The sequence below is a fragment of the Falco punctatus genome (assembly GCF_963210335.1).
Source record: "Falco punctatus genome assembly, chromosome: 5".
Taxonomy (NCBI): domain Eukaryota; kingdom Metazoa; phylum Chordata; class Aves; order Falconiformes; family Falconidae; genus Falco; species Falco punctatus.
In genome coordinates, this window is record NC_137584.1 from 31,652,677 (window position 1) to 31,670,354 (window position 17,678).

At 37.6% G+C, this 17,678-nt stretch overlaps 1 protein-coding gene across 1 annotated transcript in view; it reads right to left on the minus strand.

The window, feature by feature from the left end:
* Positions 1-4,858: 4,858 nt before the first annotated feature.
* The window catches only part of NBAS (NBAS subunit of NRZ tethering complex), a 186,875-nt gene continuing 174,055 nt past the window's right edge, over positions 4,859-17,678 (minus strand). The window contains exons 51-52 of the mRNA XM_080390504.1: positions 13,297-13,425; positions 4,859-5,671 (exon numbers count right to left, since the gene is read on the minus strand). Coding sequence (XP_080246630.1) covers positions 5,396-5,671; positions 13,297-13,425 — 405 coding nt within the window. The 3' untranslated portion in view covers positions 4,859-5,395. The remainder of the gene's footprint in view (positions 5,672-13,296; positions 13,426-17,678) is intronic.

Sequence of the window (17,678 nt, forward strand, 5' to 3'; positions counted from 1 at the left end):
AGCATAGTTATTAGCATGAGCACCATGCCATCCCCTTTGTTAGCCAATCCCAAAGCAAGTGAAAAAAAGAGGACAGATGAAATGTATTACTATAAGAAAAAAATCAAAGTAAATAAGATTTTCATATTTCTGATTGTCATGGTAGTCAGAGAGGTTGGGAGAGGGGTGTGGGTTTTTTTTTCTCTGTGAAGTCTTGTCTGCTTTAATTACCTACTGAAAATACTGCTTGTAGTTAAAAAACGCCTTTCCTAAGCACTGTGGAAGGGTGAGACTGTCCTTGTGTGGCTCAAGTCTTCTGCCCTACGATGGGATGCTCATTCAGTTTGGAAACTCAGTACTCCATCTCCACCTAGTGCAACAGAGCATCACTGAGGATGAATATACGAAAGCTTAAGGCACTGAGCTCTTGTGGAGAATGCAACCATGTCAGCAGATGATTCAACCAAGCTAAAAAGGGCCTGTTTCTGACCACCTGTAGGACCTTTATGTAAAAGCAGAATAGATACGTGCCTTATCTTCAGCAAAATGAGCTAGCTGTTTTCAAGTGCAGGCAGTTGCTAAAGAGACTCAAGTTTACTATTTTCTGTGTCTACAAAAGGGGACCAATAGTAAAGGTGTCCAAGAGTGCTGATGAAGACAAGTTTTTGAGTAAGAATGAGGACTGGATGAAAAACTGTTGAAAGTACTGAAATGTACTGTCTGGGTGATCAACGGGTAAATGGACTTCAGTCTGTAACTACAGTAATGTATGAGAAAAATAATCTTAAAATAAAAGTTAAAAAAACATATAAAGTAATGTAACATCCAATGACTGCTACCAACGTGGAAAGAAAGCTCAGGGTCAAACCAAATAATCCCATGCAAACACTATCTCAAGTGCTTGGTAACAGTTAAACAATCAAACTGAAAAACATTTTTATGCCACTAGGTGAACCTTTGGGTGTATCCACAACACCTGATACAAGGCATGGCTCTGCTCCACCTTTTAATAACTCAAACAATATACTGAAAAAGATACGGAAATAAATCAAAAAAGCAAAGATTATGGAGAAATAACTAAGTACACTAGGACTCAACAGGTTGGAAAAGACACAGCTAACACTGAGTATATTAGAAGTTCACAAAAACTGGGAGGGTGGACAGTGATTTATTTTTTTCATTTTTTTTTTCTGATATAAGAAGTAGGGACATAATTTGAAACAAACGAAAACCAAAACATAAATAATGAAGGTGGCTCTACTGATAGACAAGTTTATGTCAAGGTGGACATTCAGATCAAACTAAACAATCTTGGAAGCGAGACGAGTCTCAGGGCTTTACTGAAAACGTGCACTCTGAACCTGAAAATCTTTAAGTTGGAAACGTGGCCGGCATGGTGGGCAATGCTACAATAATAAATCCATTCCAGAGGTGGAACACTTCTAGTTCTGTGTTCATTCTCTTCCTTCAGAATCTCTCAGTCTATCATCAATCAGTACAATAAACCACCAAGGTGTTAGATGTTACTTGCTGTGTGTTTTGCAGTGAAATACAACCCTAGCAAAATCCTTGCTTTGGCCCCCTTTTTCACTTCCTTCAATTACTGTGGCCGTTTCAGTGTTGCCCTGCCCTTGAAGTGCTCTCCAGCTAGAGAGCCTTCTTGTTTGGTACTCACCCGCTGACAGACGAACACTGGTTAAATCCTCAGTTTCTACGTGGTCTGCTGTAATCCTGTGCTTCTGCATAAGCAACACACTCTTTTGGAGAACTGCCTGGGTGGTAACCCACCATTGTTGTCAGGAGCAAACAGCCCAAGGTTTCACCCAGCATCCCCTGATGTGTGAGTAACAGAGGCACAGTCACTGTCTGCATACTGTTTGATTAAATCTGACCTTGCACAGAATACTTGCCCAGAAAGGAAAGTAGAGGTAAATAAAACAAACTTGAAAAATGGCTTGGTTTTGCAAGCATAGAAATTCTTACCCCTGTGATGAAGGCATCCATATTCTACGGCCATCCTCTCAAAAAGTCTTTTCACAGTGCAGAATGTCACAAACAATAAATCACAGGAAGAATCATTACACAAGGAAAATATCCGAATTATATGTAGCCACCCCACCCATTGAATTGCACTGTTTTGTTTATAAATGCATCTACTCTGCATCTGTTGCAATGACATACTGTCTCCACTTACAATTTCCAGTGAAGAACTTGTGAGTTATGATCTTTCTTCCCTGAGCTCTGGTTCTACTTAGCCAAAAAAAGGTGACATTTTGGTGCTTTGCTGTATATACCACACAGCAAAAATCTCCTCAAAGATACAAACACTATCAGTGTTCTTCACGCAAAAGAGGATTAATTGCTCTAGGAAGCCTTGCTCTTTGAGACACTCTTTATTCACCAAACTCTTTATTCACCTGCTTTTGGAAGCGCAAGCATCTCCAGAGCATGTATGTGTTTTAGATTTTCTATAAAAAAAATAATAATAAAAAAAAGTCACCTGTATTCTGAACAGATCCCAAATGCAAATTGAGCAGACAAAAGTGAACTGCTCAGCATCTTAAGTACTATTAATAATACCAAGGTGAGTTTCTTAAATATAAAAAAAACCCAAAACCAAAAACCCCTCAACCGCCCCCCTGCTGAAGACCACCTCCCAAAATAAAATCCAAACCCAACAAAAAAGCATTCACTAACATATCTTGATCACTCCTAGAGCCAAAATATTATTATGCAACACAAAAGATATGAAAAGGCTGGCACCGAAATACAGATATCCTTGTTACGTGCCTCTTCCTTCGCTGCCCCCCCCCCCCCCCCCCCCCTTATTTGGAACATACACTGATATAGGCTGATTGTTTTGGATGTATAAACTAAGTGTGTTCCTTACAGATGGAAGTTTTGAATACAGAATAAATCGGTAGTAGTCCTGGCTGCAAGGAAAACATTTATCATGGATTTGTAATGCCAGCAAAACAGAAAGTGGACAGAAGATCAATAACACTCATTAGAGCTTTATCTATAGCTCAGCTCTAAAGTGACACTAAACACAAACTTTTCATGATCCGGAATGAGAATGGTAAGAAAATCTAGCACTGAACTTACTAACCTCAGAACATAACATGCAGACAGACCAAAATGCTCCATTTATGAGGTACAGAAATGTCTTCTACAGAGTAATCCATTTTCTCACTGGAGGTATGCCTTGTGGTTTGCCCGCATCTACCGATTTCCAGTTACATTGCCTTTTTTAAATTTTTCCTTTCTTTTCTCTGCAGTTCCAATATATTTTGCTTTACTAGTCAGGGCCTCTTGGGACTGCTAACATAAGAGAACAGAATTAAGGCATATAGCTGAATGATATACATTTGATTTATATTTGTCAGATACATGGATGAGATAACCTTCTGTAAAATACTGAAGGACAGCTGGGACCACCAAGTACAAAAAAAATAAGTTAACAATCTGAAGAATTAAAGCATTCTTAAAAATCTTGCTAAGAGTCCTATGTAAGGTGGGAAGTAACACTAACATCTGAATAATTTTCAGTGTCAGTAAAAGCTGGTAAAACAAAGCAGATCCCACGTCAAAGACAATGCTAGTAAGAGTCAGTTTTAGTGCCAGAAATGTCATCACCCATTTCTAAATGCTGACATCTAGGAAAGAATTCAGTAATACAAATGGGCAATGAAATAGCTACTTCAAGCATTTAACCTCTTCTTCTTCCATCTCTATGGTTTAGGCTGACATTTAGGGAAAAAGGAAGATTTTAGACACTACTATCTCAATAACAGTCAGCTTTTTACTATATTGCATAATGAAGGGGCTGGCTATTCCAAACAGCACAAAGCTCAGAGAAGTGTTGTTACTGAAGCACAGACCAACTGCACCTGAACTGGATCCCTCTGTTGCCAAATTTTGACTGTTACCAGTGTTAATGGAATCCATCACCGACCTCCGTATTGTAGGCATGGCACAGCCAGCTGAATCATCTGTGAGCTGCACTACAATTGTTTTGTGTGTTCTTCTTCTGGGTTTTGTTTGTTTTGAGGAGGGAAGGCTGTGGGGGGACGCAATACCTACAAGAAGATTATCAAAACGATGGAACCAGGCTCTTCACAGCGTGCATGGTGGGAGGATGAGACACAATTGGCAGAAGATTAAGATAGGTTCAAACAAGAGGATAAATGTCAAAAAGTTTTTCAACATGGGGACAGCCAAGCAGTGGGTCATTCACCCTTGGTGGTTTTCAAGTCCCAGCTGAATACAGTTCTGAGCAATCTGCTCCAACAATAAATGAATGCCACCTTGAGGAGGAGGTTACATTACATTACCTCTAGAGATTGCTTCCAACAAGTATCTTACGGATATTACATATAATGTTTCTGTACATTATTACATCAACATCAGATCTGAACACTAGATTAGGCAAAACATTTACAGACTATTTTTAATAACAAATTCCTGTAAACACATGGTAACATCAAACCCTTCTGGTAATGCAGTGTAATAAACAGACAGTCCCCTTGTTAAAAAAAACCCAACAACTCTGAAAACAATCAGAAACACGTTGCCTTATTAAGACAGACATTTGGAAATAAACACACACTTAGGGAATTTTTCAGAACTCAGGAAAAATGTAAGTAAAATACTTTGAAAGTGTATTCACAAAAGGTATCAACAAGTGCTTAGGATCTGAGATGGCGCTTCCCAAATTGTGGAGAGAAAAGCCTCAAAGACTAGAACTGTCTTCAAGCACAGAAAAATTCAGCTTGTCCTTATGACTAAGCATTGCTAAGGAGAGGCAGGAATTACAGAAGAAGGGGCCATATAAAGAAAACATTTAGCTGTCTAAAAGAAGGAAAGAAAAGAGTCCACAATGAATGTAAAATATTTTATTTATTGCAAACAAAAGCTGGATAGCAACATTGCACAATACCAAATTTTAAGCTTTTGAAATTCTCAGAAATTATTCTTCGTTGTGATTTCTTTTTTGCTCCATATATCTTTATAGTTATATTTTTACATTAGCTTTACATTATGACAAGAGTAAATTACAGAAATTAAGACAAAGTCTATATAATCTGCCAGCTTACTAATGTTTCATTTATATGTCAGTGTGTAACCATTTAACACTTCGATCTGAAAGGATTACCAGATTCAACGCTTTGCTAGTCATAAGAGAATGATACGATCCACACCAATAATTTTTTTAAACTATTAAAAGTATATGGGAATTCACTGTGTCCTTATTTCAGCTGCGACAGAGAAACCAGAACACACCGCAAGTGTGCTGTTCTTATTTTGTACAAAACATAGGTAATAACTAACTATGTTACTTCACTAGAACAACAATTTCTCCCTTTTGTGTAAGATCTCCAGCAAAAAGGCAGACAAATGCATAAATCCAGCATTTTTAGATCCAATGCTGAATAGCCTGGAGGGCAGTAGTGAAAGTCCTGAGTGCTGGATGAGTCCCTCGATGAGACATCAAGAGGGACCCGGCCTCTGCATTGAACCCTGCTTCTTTAAGTTGTTTTGCTATTTCCTCTACATCCCAGCCTCCCTCTCCGTGGTTAGCCAGTAAGTGGTCAATAAGGCGAGGATAGAAAGCAGTAGATATGCACTTCACCACTAATTTGGCATTGAGGAGCAAGGTAAGTATTTCAGCATCGCAATTGGAATCATCAACCTATGAAGAAAGAAAAATCTAAAGTAATTAAAAATTACCAGATACATCCATCAACCAGAACATGTCATGACTGTTCTAACTGCACAGCACGACCTTGAAAGAGAGATGAGTATTCCACACGGATTAACAACAGGGATACGTGCTTTGCATATGTCGGAAAATGTAAAGGTATGTCTTTAATAGTTTCTGTCACAATAATGTAAATATTTGACCTGCATAAAATCAGGCAATAAGGATGCTTAGCAACCTGGCTAGGATTTAAAGAACAGCTTTATAGACTTTTCACAAGTTCTTAGCCCCAGTGCAGAACAGACTACGCCACTTACCTCCACATCAAGAATGACACTCTGAGGAAAGTCAGAGCACAGCGTATTAATTTTTTGTCACCTTATATTAATACAATATGTTACATACCACATATTAATATGATAGGCAACATTTGCAGACCCAGCGAGATTTCCCAGAGTTTCAGCATTCACAGAAAGAATGAGATTTTCAGAAGAATACAACTTTTAGAAGGAAACATTCTTAGAAGATGTAGAGTACAGAGCTGCTTCCTCTGTGAGACACCCTGGATGCCTCAGAAAAATGCGGTTACTTGAGAGCAAGTATCCTCTTGAAAGTCTTGTCTATAGCCTTACGAATAACACTACAGAATACTTCAAATTCTATTTCTGTTGATCTTGACATGTCTTTCCTGGGTTCCCTGAAATGCAGTGTTGTTTTAATCAGCTTAGGTGACTTACCACTTCAAGAAGTGCAATAAAAAAATATACTGGCCAAAGGAGGGATAGATAATAGTCAGTTTTCAATGACTATATCCTATCAAGTTAGAAATAAATTAATCAAATTATGCTACATTCACAAAACAACCTCTCAGTTAAAAAAAAAAAAAAAATCTGTCTGATTAGCTTCTGGTTTTATTTTCTGTAAAACTGATGTATTATCTTACATGGTTGGTACCAGCAAGTAATGAAGACTCTCTGATCCAGTGATTTGGTACCCTTGAAGACCAATTAAACTGCCACACAGGACTACAGAATGTGGCTAGATTTGGAGCTAAGACTTGACAGTTGAAATTAAGCAATTTTTTACCTAATTAGCATCACAACATTTTTAACCCTGATTCGTTTCAGGACAGCATTTAAAGTTTCCTTGTCTCTCTGTTTTAGTTCAAAGTGAAACAGTGCAGAGCTTTGCTTTCCCATAATCATGTGCAATGCGCTCCATCCACCCCTTGCCCTGCTGCACGCTGCAACAAGCACTCCTTATAACCCCATTCTCTGTCCCACAAAGTTTCCACACCCATTTCTTAGTAACATGTAACAGTGTCAGTTTGCACTTGTGGGGTGGGTTTTGTAATTATTTTCCAGATAGATCGAACAAAACTATAATCTATTAGTCTAGAAAACCAAATGTCCTGGTAAAAACAAACAAACAAAACAAAACAAAACAAACAAACCCAACCAAACAACCAACCAAAACAACTCTTACCTACTCAAGACACAACACTGTGGGATATCAAGCACGCCATTTAACATGGATCATCTACTGCGGGAGACTACTCCCTCCCATTTTCCTATACAGGTCGTCAAACCAGAAACAGGATGTTCAAAGCATGTATCAGCAAAAGTACATGATTTTCTCTTGAATGCATGGAATTCCAAGACTCCCAAGATTTGGCATCTTATTTGGAGGAATCACCATTACATTTCCATGTAGAAGAACACAGAGTTCATGAGGAAATACCAGGTAGCTCCTTGCACTGAAGTGGATAAGAAATTTGCAGCTAGCTTCAGGGGAAAGAACTTCCTCTGAAGTAACAACAAATTCTTTTAGAAGAAGGATCTTTTTTGCACATAAACATTAGTTTAAACATCCAATTAAGACAACTACTAAAAAGCAACGTTACCATTCCTGTGTTAAAAAGCTGCTGCTTCTGGGCAGACAGCAGAGGTAGGATCTTATCAATGAGTCACTGATCTGCCTGCATATGAAAAGCCCTTGCTATCCCCAGACCCTAACTAAGCCTTAAAACACTGGTTCCACCAAAGTTTATCGCTGATCCCAGAAACACTGTTCCAGCAATATGGGATGCAGCTGACTGCAGTTTAAGCAAGTCTCAGAGGTGCAAGTGTCTTCCACACAAATTAACACACAAGCACTTTCCATATTGTGTGAACATGTGAATAAACTATAAACCACAATAATGACAAACTCAGAGTATATATGATGGAGAAAAATCATTATGCCCATCTAGACTTCCATGCTAAGGGTGCTAAATTTTTCATTGGTGTAAAATGTGTTACTTCTGGAAGGCTTAAATGGGAGCAGCTTTAGTTTTTCATATCCATTTCTCCTTCAGTAGGATTTGACCATGCAGATTTAGCATGATGCCCGCACACAATGCACATGTGTACAAGTAAAAGAACTAATGGAGTTAATTACACTGAGGAGAGGAACTCCAAACTTTTTTTCCTTTGACTTACATATCTCTTTGGGTTTTGGCTGAAATCTACTTTCAAGATGTAAGCATTCATGCAGTATCTCTGTTGACTAGCTCACTCCTTTAGACTGTGATGATCAATACCCTTCCCTGCTAGAGACATACATATTCATCTAGAAAGTGAGATGGTATAGAAACAGATTATTGCAACAGATGTACTCATTTCTACTGAAGCAGCGCTACGGCACTCTGCTTCAAATAAGGCCTGTGCATTTTATCAAATGTCTCTTTCATGCAGAATTTATAAATGGATCTGCATCTACAGATGGAAAACCACGTCTCAGAGCAAGGTTTCTGTCAACAGAAGTGAGGACCCACTTACGCTCTTTCTCCACGAGTCCTCAACTCTTTCTGCACATCTTCAGCAGGATGGGAAGAAGCCTCATCCCAGACTGCTAAGTGCTGCTTTTAGAGAGGGTGGGGGATTCAAGCTGTTCCCCTGCACAACCCGTACTGACCCCTGCGCTGATTGCTGTATTTCTGAATCAGAATGGCAGTTTGTGTCTTACACTGAACTTGGTGCTGTCAGTGCATAATTAGTAAGGGTTAAGCATGCCTGCCTGGGGCTTTGCCATCAGCACACTAATATTATGAACTGCAAATAGGCTCAGGCTTGAGGCGTCAGCTCTACCAAGGCAGCAGGTCCCCTGGGCGTGCAGAGACAGGGAGCCTGCAGGTTTTAAGAAAGCCTGTGTGTGAAATAGGTCGGTGAAGATCTGTTTTGCTACAGGTGGCACCTCTTCTGATGTACTCGGAAGAGGAACTTAAGACATGTAAAAGGCTTCACTTATAAATCACTGAGGCCTCCACAAATCCATGTGATCATGAATGCATATCAGCATCCAGTGTTCTTTCTGGTTGCTAATACAGCCTACACGGCCAATGTACTTATACTTGCTATGATGCAGCATATCTTGTGGGGGCCGGGGGGGAACCCCTCCTCCTACAGTGAGAAATTCAGATAAGCAAGAGCAGGTCAGGTGTTATCTTTTGCTTAACTAAGAGGCAAGTCAGGGTCTGGGCAATTCCCCATCAGCATTGTTTGTGCAGGGATCTAGAGATTCTGCTATTAGCAAACAGACAGGATTTCATCCATAACTTATGGATTATAAAATCCATTCATTAAGAAATATGGATACTAATGGGAAGATAAGAGCTGCTGCTGATGTAACAGCAGAAAAGAACTGAACCTGCTACTTCCCTAAATATTAGCTCTCTGCTACTACTGGAGATAAAAATGCTTTTTATTTATTTTCTTATTGGAGTCTACAGCTATGGACAGATAAATATGGGGAGAGAAGAAAACAGAGAGATTATAAATAAAGTCTAGAAAAAACAAACTAAAGAAAGATATTTCACCATAATTACTGTTAGCTTACATTAGCTTATATACACATAATTCAACAAGATTTCTTTTAAAAGGTAAGCCACATCAAGTAAGTAGCCACAAATGGCATAAGACACTGGAGAACACTCGAAATTCCATTATTTCACATTCTTTATGATTCTTCATATTAAATTTTTCAATAAATCATGTTGCAAAGGTGGTATCAGTACTTCATCATCTAAAGTATAGTATGCAAATGGAGCTAAGGTATTGTTTTAGATTAACTAAAAAAAAAAAATCTAGTTCTAATTTCTATTAAAGCCTTGACTGAAGAAGTATTTTCACTGATTATATTAAGCCCCATTAGTAAGCTGTTTTAACAGTACAACTACCAACAGGTAACAGAATATTTACTTGCTCTGTCAGAAGTATAAAAATCACTTTTGAAGATAACCCAGTGAACAGACAACACTGAAACCCTTCCCAAAAACAATCTGACTCTTAAGAGCAAACTGAGCCCTATTGGCAGTAATAAACTTATTTAAGGAAACCAATTTTTAAAATTATTCACACACCACAGAGTAAGTATAGTTATTTCTGTTACCCAAAAAAGACAAGTGACAGTTTATAAAAAGATACGCAATAAAAAGAGAGGTCTGTGTAAGCTTTTTTGGAATTGCAAAAATCTTGGTTGTTTTATTACAGGCAAAAGCTATACAATTCTTAGTATCAGCACTTCAGCATCATCCTTAACTGTAAACATCCATAAAGCTGTCAGCAACATACAACAAATGGCTAACTAATACATCGTATCAGCAAGCCAGTGCTGTATTTTTCTCACAGCCATGTTTGTGAGCTGTGTTTGCATTATGTCAGGGAATCAATGGCTATGTTTTCCCTTTGCCAGATGTTATTTGTCCTTTTCCTGTTTAATGTAAGCAGAAATGGGCTTCCTATGAAAAATTCATTAAGAATTCTACAAAGAACATTAACAGGCCGAATACTGTTTTTAAAACGCAAAAAGTATGCATACAAAATTATACTGGAGAAACAACATTGACACAGCTAAGCAATATATGCACTTTTAGTACAACACCAACTAATGTAATCATAAGAGATGCATATACAACAAGGAGTAAGAGATACTTTTCCAAACAATGGAAGAACAGCTTCTAAATTTAGCATGGCACTCTTCTGTACTAGTTGCTTTTCTAACACTGGCAGTGGAATGTTACATTCAAGGTCCTGGCTAAGCTCTTTGCCCAATGTAATGAAGTCGATAGGTAAATTTTCATTGACTTAGGATGAAGCATTAGACCAAAGCTAAATGTTTTGAAACTTCTAAGTTATTTAGCAGTCTTACAGAACTATGCACTCAAATTAGTCATGAACTTAAAAGGAAAAATTAGAACAGCTTATCAAGCTGTCTCCTGCATAAGGCAGCCAAAAAGAAAATTATTTACGCCTGCACAGGTGTACAAAGTGCTTTATATTAGTAAAAAGATAATATGGTTCCTGGTCCCAAAACTCCAATATAAAGTAACCAACCTAGGGTGTACAAAACCAAAAGTTGTAGCATATTAGAACAAAAAGGGCAGTTACGAGAGCAATACAATTAGTAACCATTCAGAAAGTGCTACTACGCAGAATTATGCTTTAAAATTAGTTAAATATAATGTACTTGGACACAAATTCCCACTGGCAAGCTTCAGAGCGAGTCACACAGCAGCTTCCACCATAACAAAAAAGTCAATTTTGAAAGGTTAACAAGAACATGTAAGTGAGAAAGTGCATACATCCATCAGATCTCTGCTTGCTTTTCAGTGAGAACTTCTTGTTTAAAAACAGTTACAAAAAAAGCCTTGTTTTGCAGACACAATCTGAAATTGCAGGTGGTAAAAGAAAACTATCAAAAAATTCAGAGATTATTATATTGGTGATTAATATTTATAAAATTATGTTCTGCATAAAATTTGTGGTTTATTTATATAAAGAAAAGGGAACAGGCACATCTTCATAAAAACCTGTGGTTCTTTACTGAAAATGCCAAACTGAACTAGGAAATACTCCAAGTTCATATTGGATGCCAACTATGGCATTGGAAATTTCATACAAGCAGATACGTATTATGTATGATACACCCTGCCATCTTCCATGCTACCATTTTAAATGTTCATAGAGAACAGGTTCAAAAAGCTGGTACTTCATCTATTTTGGTAACCAAGTCCTTTGGAAGGAAAAATAGCAGTGTCTGAGATGGAGCCTGTGCTTCCAGATCTGTTGCTTCTCTGGCTGGTCCTCACTGCTGTGTTCTAGAAAGGAGAGAAATCCTTTCTCAAAGTATTCAATGGATACAAAAAGATAAAGATTCTGGAATACAATGTGTGGCATAATAAGGAGACACAGCACATAAGCAGGAATAAATGAGGAGGACAGACTTAAGGGAGAATCCAGGGTAAGAGCAGGATGCAGAATTATCTTTTCTAGGCAACAGAAGATGGTGTGAAAGTAGGGAATAGGATTGCACCATTTATTGCAACCAAGGAATCTGAAAAATTTTTATCATTCATATAACTAGAGCAGAGGGCCTGCCCTAGAAGGCTTATGCAGAAATAGGGGCATGTTTGCTGCTTTTGTGCATCTTGGAAAAGAGTTACAATTTCAATCTGAATTCCTACAATTCACAATTTAAAAGCTTTTGTGTTTGGGGATGCTTATTTTTAAAAGATATACACAGTTCCATTTTTGTTCCCATATGGGCAGCTTCATTTTGAAGTAGCAGATGGGAAATTTATGACAAATTGTTATTTTATATTGAAATACGCAACCAAGAGCTCCTTAAGATATGGTGCAGCTGGGAAATATTAGAGATGAGGTTTTTTTTACTTAGATATTATAATTCTGGAAATGTTCAATGCAGTTAATTTAGCCAGACAAGAAAGCCATTCCCTTTCATATAAAGGTCTCAGACAATACCTCCCTTCTCTTTTGTTGTGGTAGAATGCCAGATCATAAGCCATAGCTAACATACACTCTAAGGAAGTCAAGTTGTACACGCACAAGTTCAATTAAGAGCTTCAAGAAGTTTTAAACCCAGCTCAGTTTTCAGAAGATAAGATAAAAGATAATATAATGCTTTTGTCTAGGAGACTAGCTTTCATCTTTTTAGTTATTCCTTCTTAATTGAAAAGTTAATATGGGAGGGGAGTAATGTAACTTTATATAACAAATGAAAACTACAGTCATGTCTGTTAGTTCTTGTCCAAAGAAAACAAGGTAGCCTTTAGGTGGTTTTTTCCCCCAGAAACTTTGCTACAGTATCACACAAAACCTGTTTAGAATTGCATGAAAGTCCCCAAACATACCATCTTGCATTTCAACTTTTCCACAACAGAACCCATGATGCAACAGCTCTCCACATGTATATAAACTGCCACGTTTGTCAGAAACAAACTCATCTGCTGTACTATTATCACTTTAAAAAAAACCCAAAGTGCTAAAATATTAACACAGAGATAACAATCTACTTTATATAACAGAATAATTTCTGCTCTACCACACTGACTCAAAATACCGTATTAGATAATTTAAAGGAAGTACTATGAGTTTTAATCACCTCAAATATATATAAAAGATCTTAGTAGCCCTGTGTTACTACTCACCGTGGAGACAATAGCTGTGGAAACTTTTTATAATGATAAGGGTCTCAATAGTCTCTGCTTACTGTATGAAGATAAAAGAGCCAATTTATTACCTCGAACTCTGAAAGGTGGTTAATTCAACTGCTCATACCTTAGCAACAGCTGTTATCTGCTCCAGTGCCACAGCGTGAAGATCTTGATCTTTGCTTTCTACCAGCAGTTTCAGGGACGGCAGCAGAAGGGACTGGTTAAGCAGCAGTGAACATAATTCTTTTATACACTGAAAATAAAAATAAACTCATTTGGTGAGTACCTCTGGAGATACTAACACCATCATTCACACTAAAATTTATGAAAATTCTATGTCAAATGCAAAATGAGAACCAAACTTCTACAACAAATTAACTCCCTGTTGGAAATAACTCTTCAGAAACTTGAAAGGACAAATCTAAAACAAAGTGGAATGCAGGGTTGTAAGTGCAACATTTGTTATATTAAGACAAGGCAGGTACTGAATCACCATTACAACCCAGAGTTTTACTGTAAGAACAACACGGCAATCACAGCTTTCTGTGGGACTAATATATTTATGCTTACTGGAATACTGCAAAGCTCAGGAACAAACTTAACAGACACCTGCGATATTTCTGTAACTCAATTATGCAAGGAAATAACAGTACATACCAGAGTTCAATCTTTCGAAATTTTATGCTGTTTTTATACATGATTAAAGGTTAGCAAATTCAATTTTCTTTATTCATCTGATTTGTCATGGTTTATAATATAGCGCTAATTTAGCATCATAAATCTTCTACAAAAAGAAACTGACCAGAGAAATGTCTTTTAAAAAACAAAGTCCCACAACAAACCTACTGTGCATTTCCAAATCTTTAACCTGGCCTTCAGTTAAAACAAATAAACGAAACATCCTACATGTAACTTGTGGGCTGGGGTTTGTTGTTTGTTTGGGTTTTTTTTCCCTCAGCACTGCAGTGATTTATTCATTTATACATAAAAAAGTACTTCAACTAACAGAAACTGTTATAAATCAAATTATAACTTCCATTTCCCTTTTTGCCATTTCCAAGACTTTAGGTCATTTGTCACAACTGCTTTCCAATGAGGCTCATCAGAGGTGTCCCATGTTCCAGGACAAATTACATTAAATGCTTTGGATATTGTATGGTGATCACCTTGAAAATGGTTTCCAACTTTTAGAGGTGCGCTCTGTTTCACTCCAACATTTAGAGAGCAATTGTCAAAGGAGGTCATCCGCTAAATATTAAGCTGAGAGTATGCAAGTCACATATTTTTTTTATACCTTTTGCAGTTTAATGACAAGAGTAACGATTTGATGACCAAGACACAACCACACCTTCAGCAGCATGGTTTTAGTAGCTGTGCACCTAAAAGCCTAAAAATTATTTGAAGATGAGGAGACATTAAATGCTTTGACTGTAATGTACTGCAGAGATACCTGGCCTTGCTTGGCACAGGGAGCTCCCTCTTCACGTTGATCAGTCTTTTCTAAATTTATACCTTCAAGAAACACTGCCTAAAGGCTATATATCCTATCACACTGAGCTCTGAGTCACTGAGGCAAGGCTTGTTCTCTTAGCCAAACTTGTTCCTTTAAACTTGTATTGTGTACCACTACTAATTGCTGATGTTTTTAGTGAGATACGATACAGGATCACGGAACAAAAAGGTTAAATTAGCATTAAGCTCTGATTGATCAGTCACATGCTTATTAAAACTTCTGATAATTTAATATTCCGTTGTATTTGAGCAGTAAACTGCCATTCCAGCAAACTTACTGAATGGTAGAGATTCATTCTGTGTCTCTCTTTCTTGAAAATGTGTATCCACAGCAAAAAATGCAACTTATGTTCAGAAAAATAAATTCTGAGAGTCATAAGATATATAACCTCAGAAAACAGCAATTTTACCATGCTTGCTAACTTATTCTGTCTGAAAGCCTTTCAAAACTAACTGGAGAAGCAGTAACATATGAAATAAGTCATAACTATAAAAAGGCTCTCTAAAAGAACCCCAAATCATATTTTGGGATTGTAGGAGGAAGAAAAGGAAACCACACAAATTGTAAAATGTAACTAGTTACTGTACATTTTTAAAGCAAGAAGGCAGGGAAAGAAAAGATACAGATGTTGCATCAGTTTGCTGTCTCAATGAGCTGCTTTAAAAAAAAAAGAAAAATCAGATCTCTCAGCAAGCAAATGCAATAATACAGACATTAACATTGCTGTTTTCAAAGCAACAGCATTTAACTCCTATGATATGCCTGCATTTTGTTTTCTTCTTAGATGCTTCATAATATACTCTAGTACTGGTTACATATTCTAATGGGGTTGTTCTAACAATCTGCCTTGCTCACCACAGAGGCATAAAAGGTCTCCACATAAGGAAACACATGCTTAGCTATCCAGTTAACTTCTGTTTATCTTAGAACAATTATATTTTGAAGCCAAAGGTCATTAGATTTCATGTAGGTACCACTCAGATGACTTGAGTAACTTTGTGCCTGATGATAACATATCTAGCAAACATATCCAGTCTTACCTACAAAAATATTTCAGTATAGAGAATCCATAATCTCTCTTGAAGGAGAAATAACACATTCCAAAAGTTATTTTTACTTACTGTCAAAATATCATGTCTTATCCTAAAATTTCAAATGGTATAAATTAAATTCAATTGGTTCTTGTTACACCTTTCTTTGTAAAACAAGATTTTTAGTAGCTTGTGTTCTATCTAAAAATATCTGCAGAGTACAATCAATAACCTCTCAATCTCTGGTAAGATAATGCACTGCACTCCTCCTTCAGTCTTCAAGATATTTTCATCTGTGCACTAATTTTTGCAGGTTCTCTCTTTTGCCCCTCATTTTTCTATGCCCTCTTGAAATGCAGCTATACTAACAGGGTATTTTATTTTAATGCCAGTATCGCTAGTGGTTTATGGAGAAGGGTACTTCTTATCCACTCTTCTTCACTTGATATCTCGTAAGGTAAGGCTGCACTTCCTCTGTTTTGCTTATGACACTACTTTGTGATTAATGACATACTGATGTTTTTTTTAAAATATTAACGAAAAGCCAAGAAAAGCAAAATGCTAAATACCTTTTTTGCTTTAATTCTTATTAAAATGTCAGACAAACGAACAGCTAACAGTTGACGATAATAGTAACGGGTGAGAGTACAGCACTGAAAATTCAGCCTACAAAAAAAAATCACCCCCAAACACCTAAAGAAATAATAAATCAAGTAAAGCGATATCACCCTCCAGACAGGTTATAAAAGACTGGAAAAGAGAAATACAGTCTGTCTTTCAAGCAGGCACACAAGGGGAAAAGATATTGTAGACCTATCAGATACTCCCCGTTCATGAAAGCCATCAAAACATAAAATGAAAAACTAACCAAAAAGAGTGTATGGAAGTATGTTCCCACAGGGCCCTGCAACAGGTTCTACAGTTAGGAATAAGGCCATCACTATGGCACATTTTGACTTTAGCAAGACTTTGAAAACGTCACATGAAACACTCACTGTGCTCTGCACCAGGGAAATAAGGTGTAGGATAATGTGGTCCAGCATGCAAAATCTTGGAGTGGCTTCAATCCCTTTTTCCACAGGAAGGGAGTGGACAACTTGCCAAGCACTGAATACTGAACAGTACAACTAACTCCTCGTATCTCCGCCAGAAATGACTGCACTGCTGCTCTGGACAGAAATTGGAAATCCAGCCCTAGGCAGCAAGCCACCACCCACAGCGCTTCTCAGAGCAACACAAGTGGCTTTCTTTTCTGCAATAAGCACTCAAAAGCCTTTGAGTGTCTGCCCGCCTGCAGTGAGAGGCTGTGCTAAGAGAGGCCATGATCTTACCTGCGAGAGGGACAGGGAAGTCCTAATTCAAAATCTGGAATACCACGATTTAGCTGAAACCTTTCTAAGATAACTTTTCTGTCTAGGTAGGTGGCTACCAATGGTTCACTGTGACACCAGTGAGGCATATTAAGCGGATTTCATAGAAATCTGTTTTGGGTCCAGTATTCAGTATTTTCACGGATGGCTTGAAGGGCTGGATAATGAGTAGTACAAACAGCATTGTGTCTGGAGAGGCTCAAAGCAGACTGAAGGGCAGCGTTTAAATTCAAAATTATCTGAACAAAACGAACAGGGACAACTGTGAACAAAGAAAAATATATAATGTAAACTCATAGATAAAAACAGGAACTAGATACATAAATAGAAACAAGGAGACCAATTGGCTGCTACGTTATTCTCAGAGATAAGCATCTTATGGTTACTAGGACCACAGGGTGACTACAGATAAGAGACTAGATGCATTCTCCCATTGAGGTGTTTATGTTAACTGGCATATGACGCATAGTTTGATAGAAAAACATGAGATATTCAGGAGTCACACTTTAACAGTTGCTGGGGGGAGAAGGATTTGCCCCTTTCTAAGGAGATTAATCAGACAGTCCAAACACATGTGCCTTCCAGGCAAATA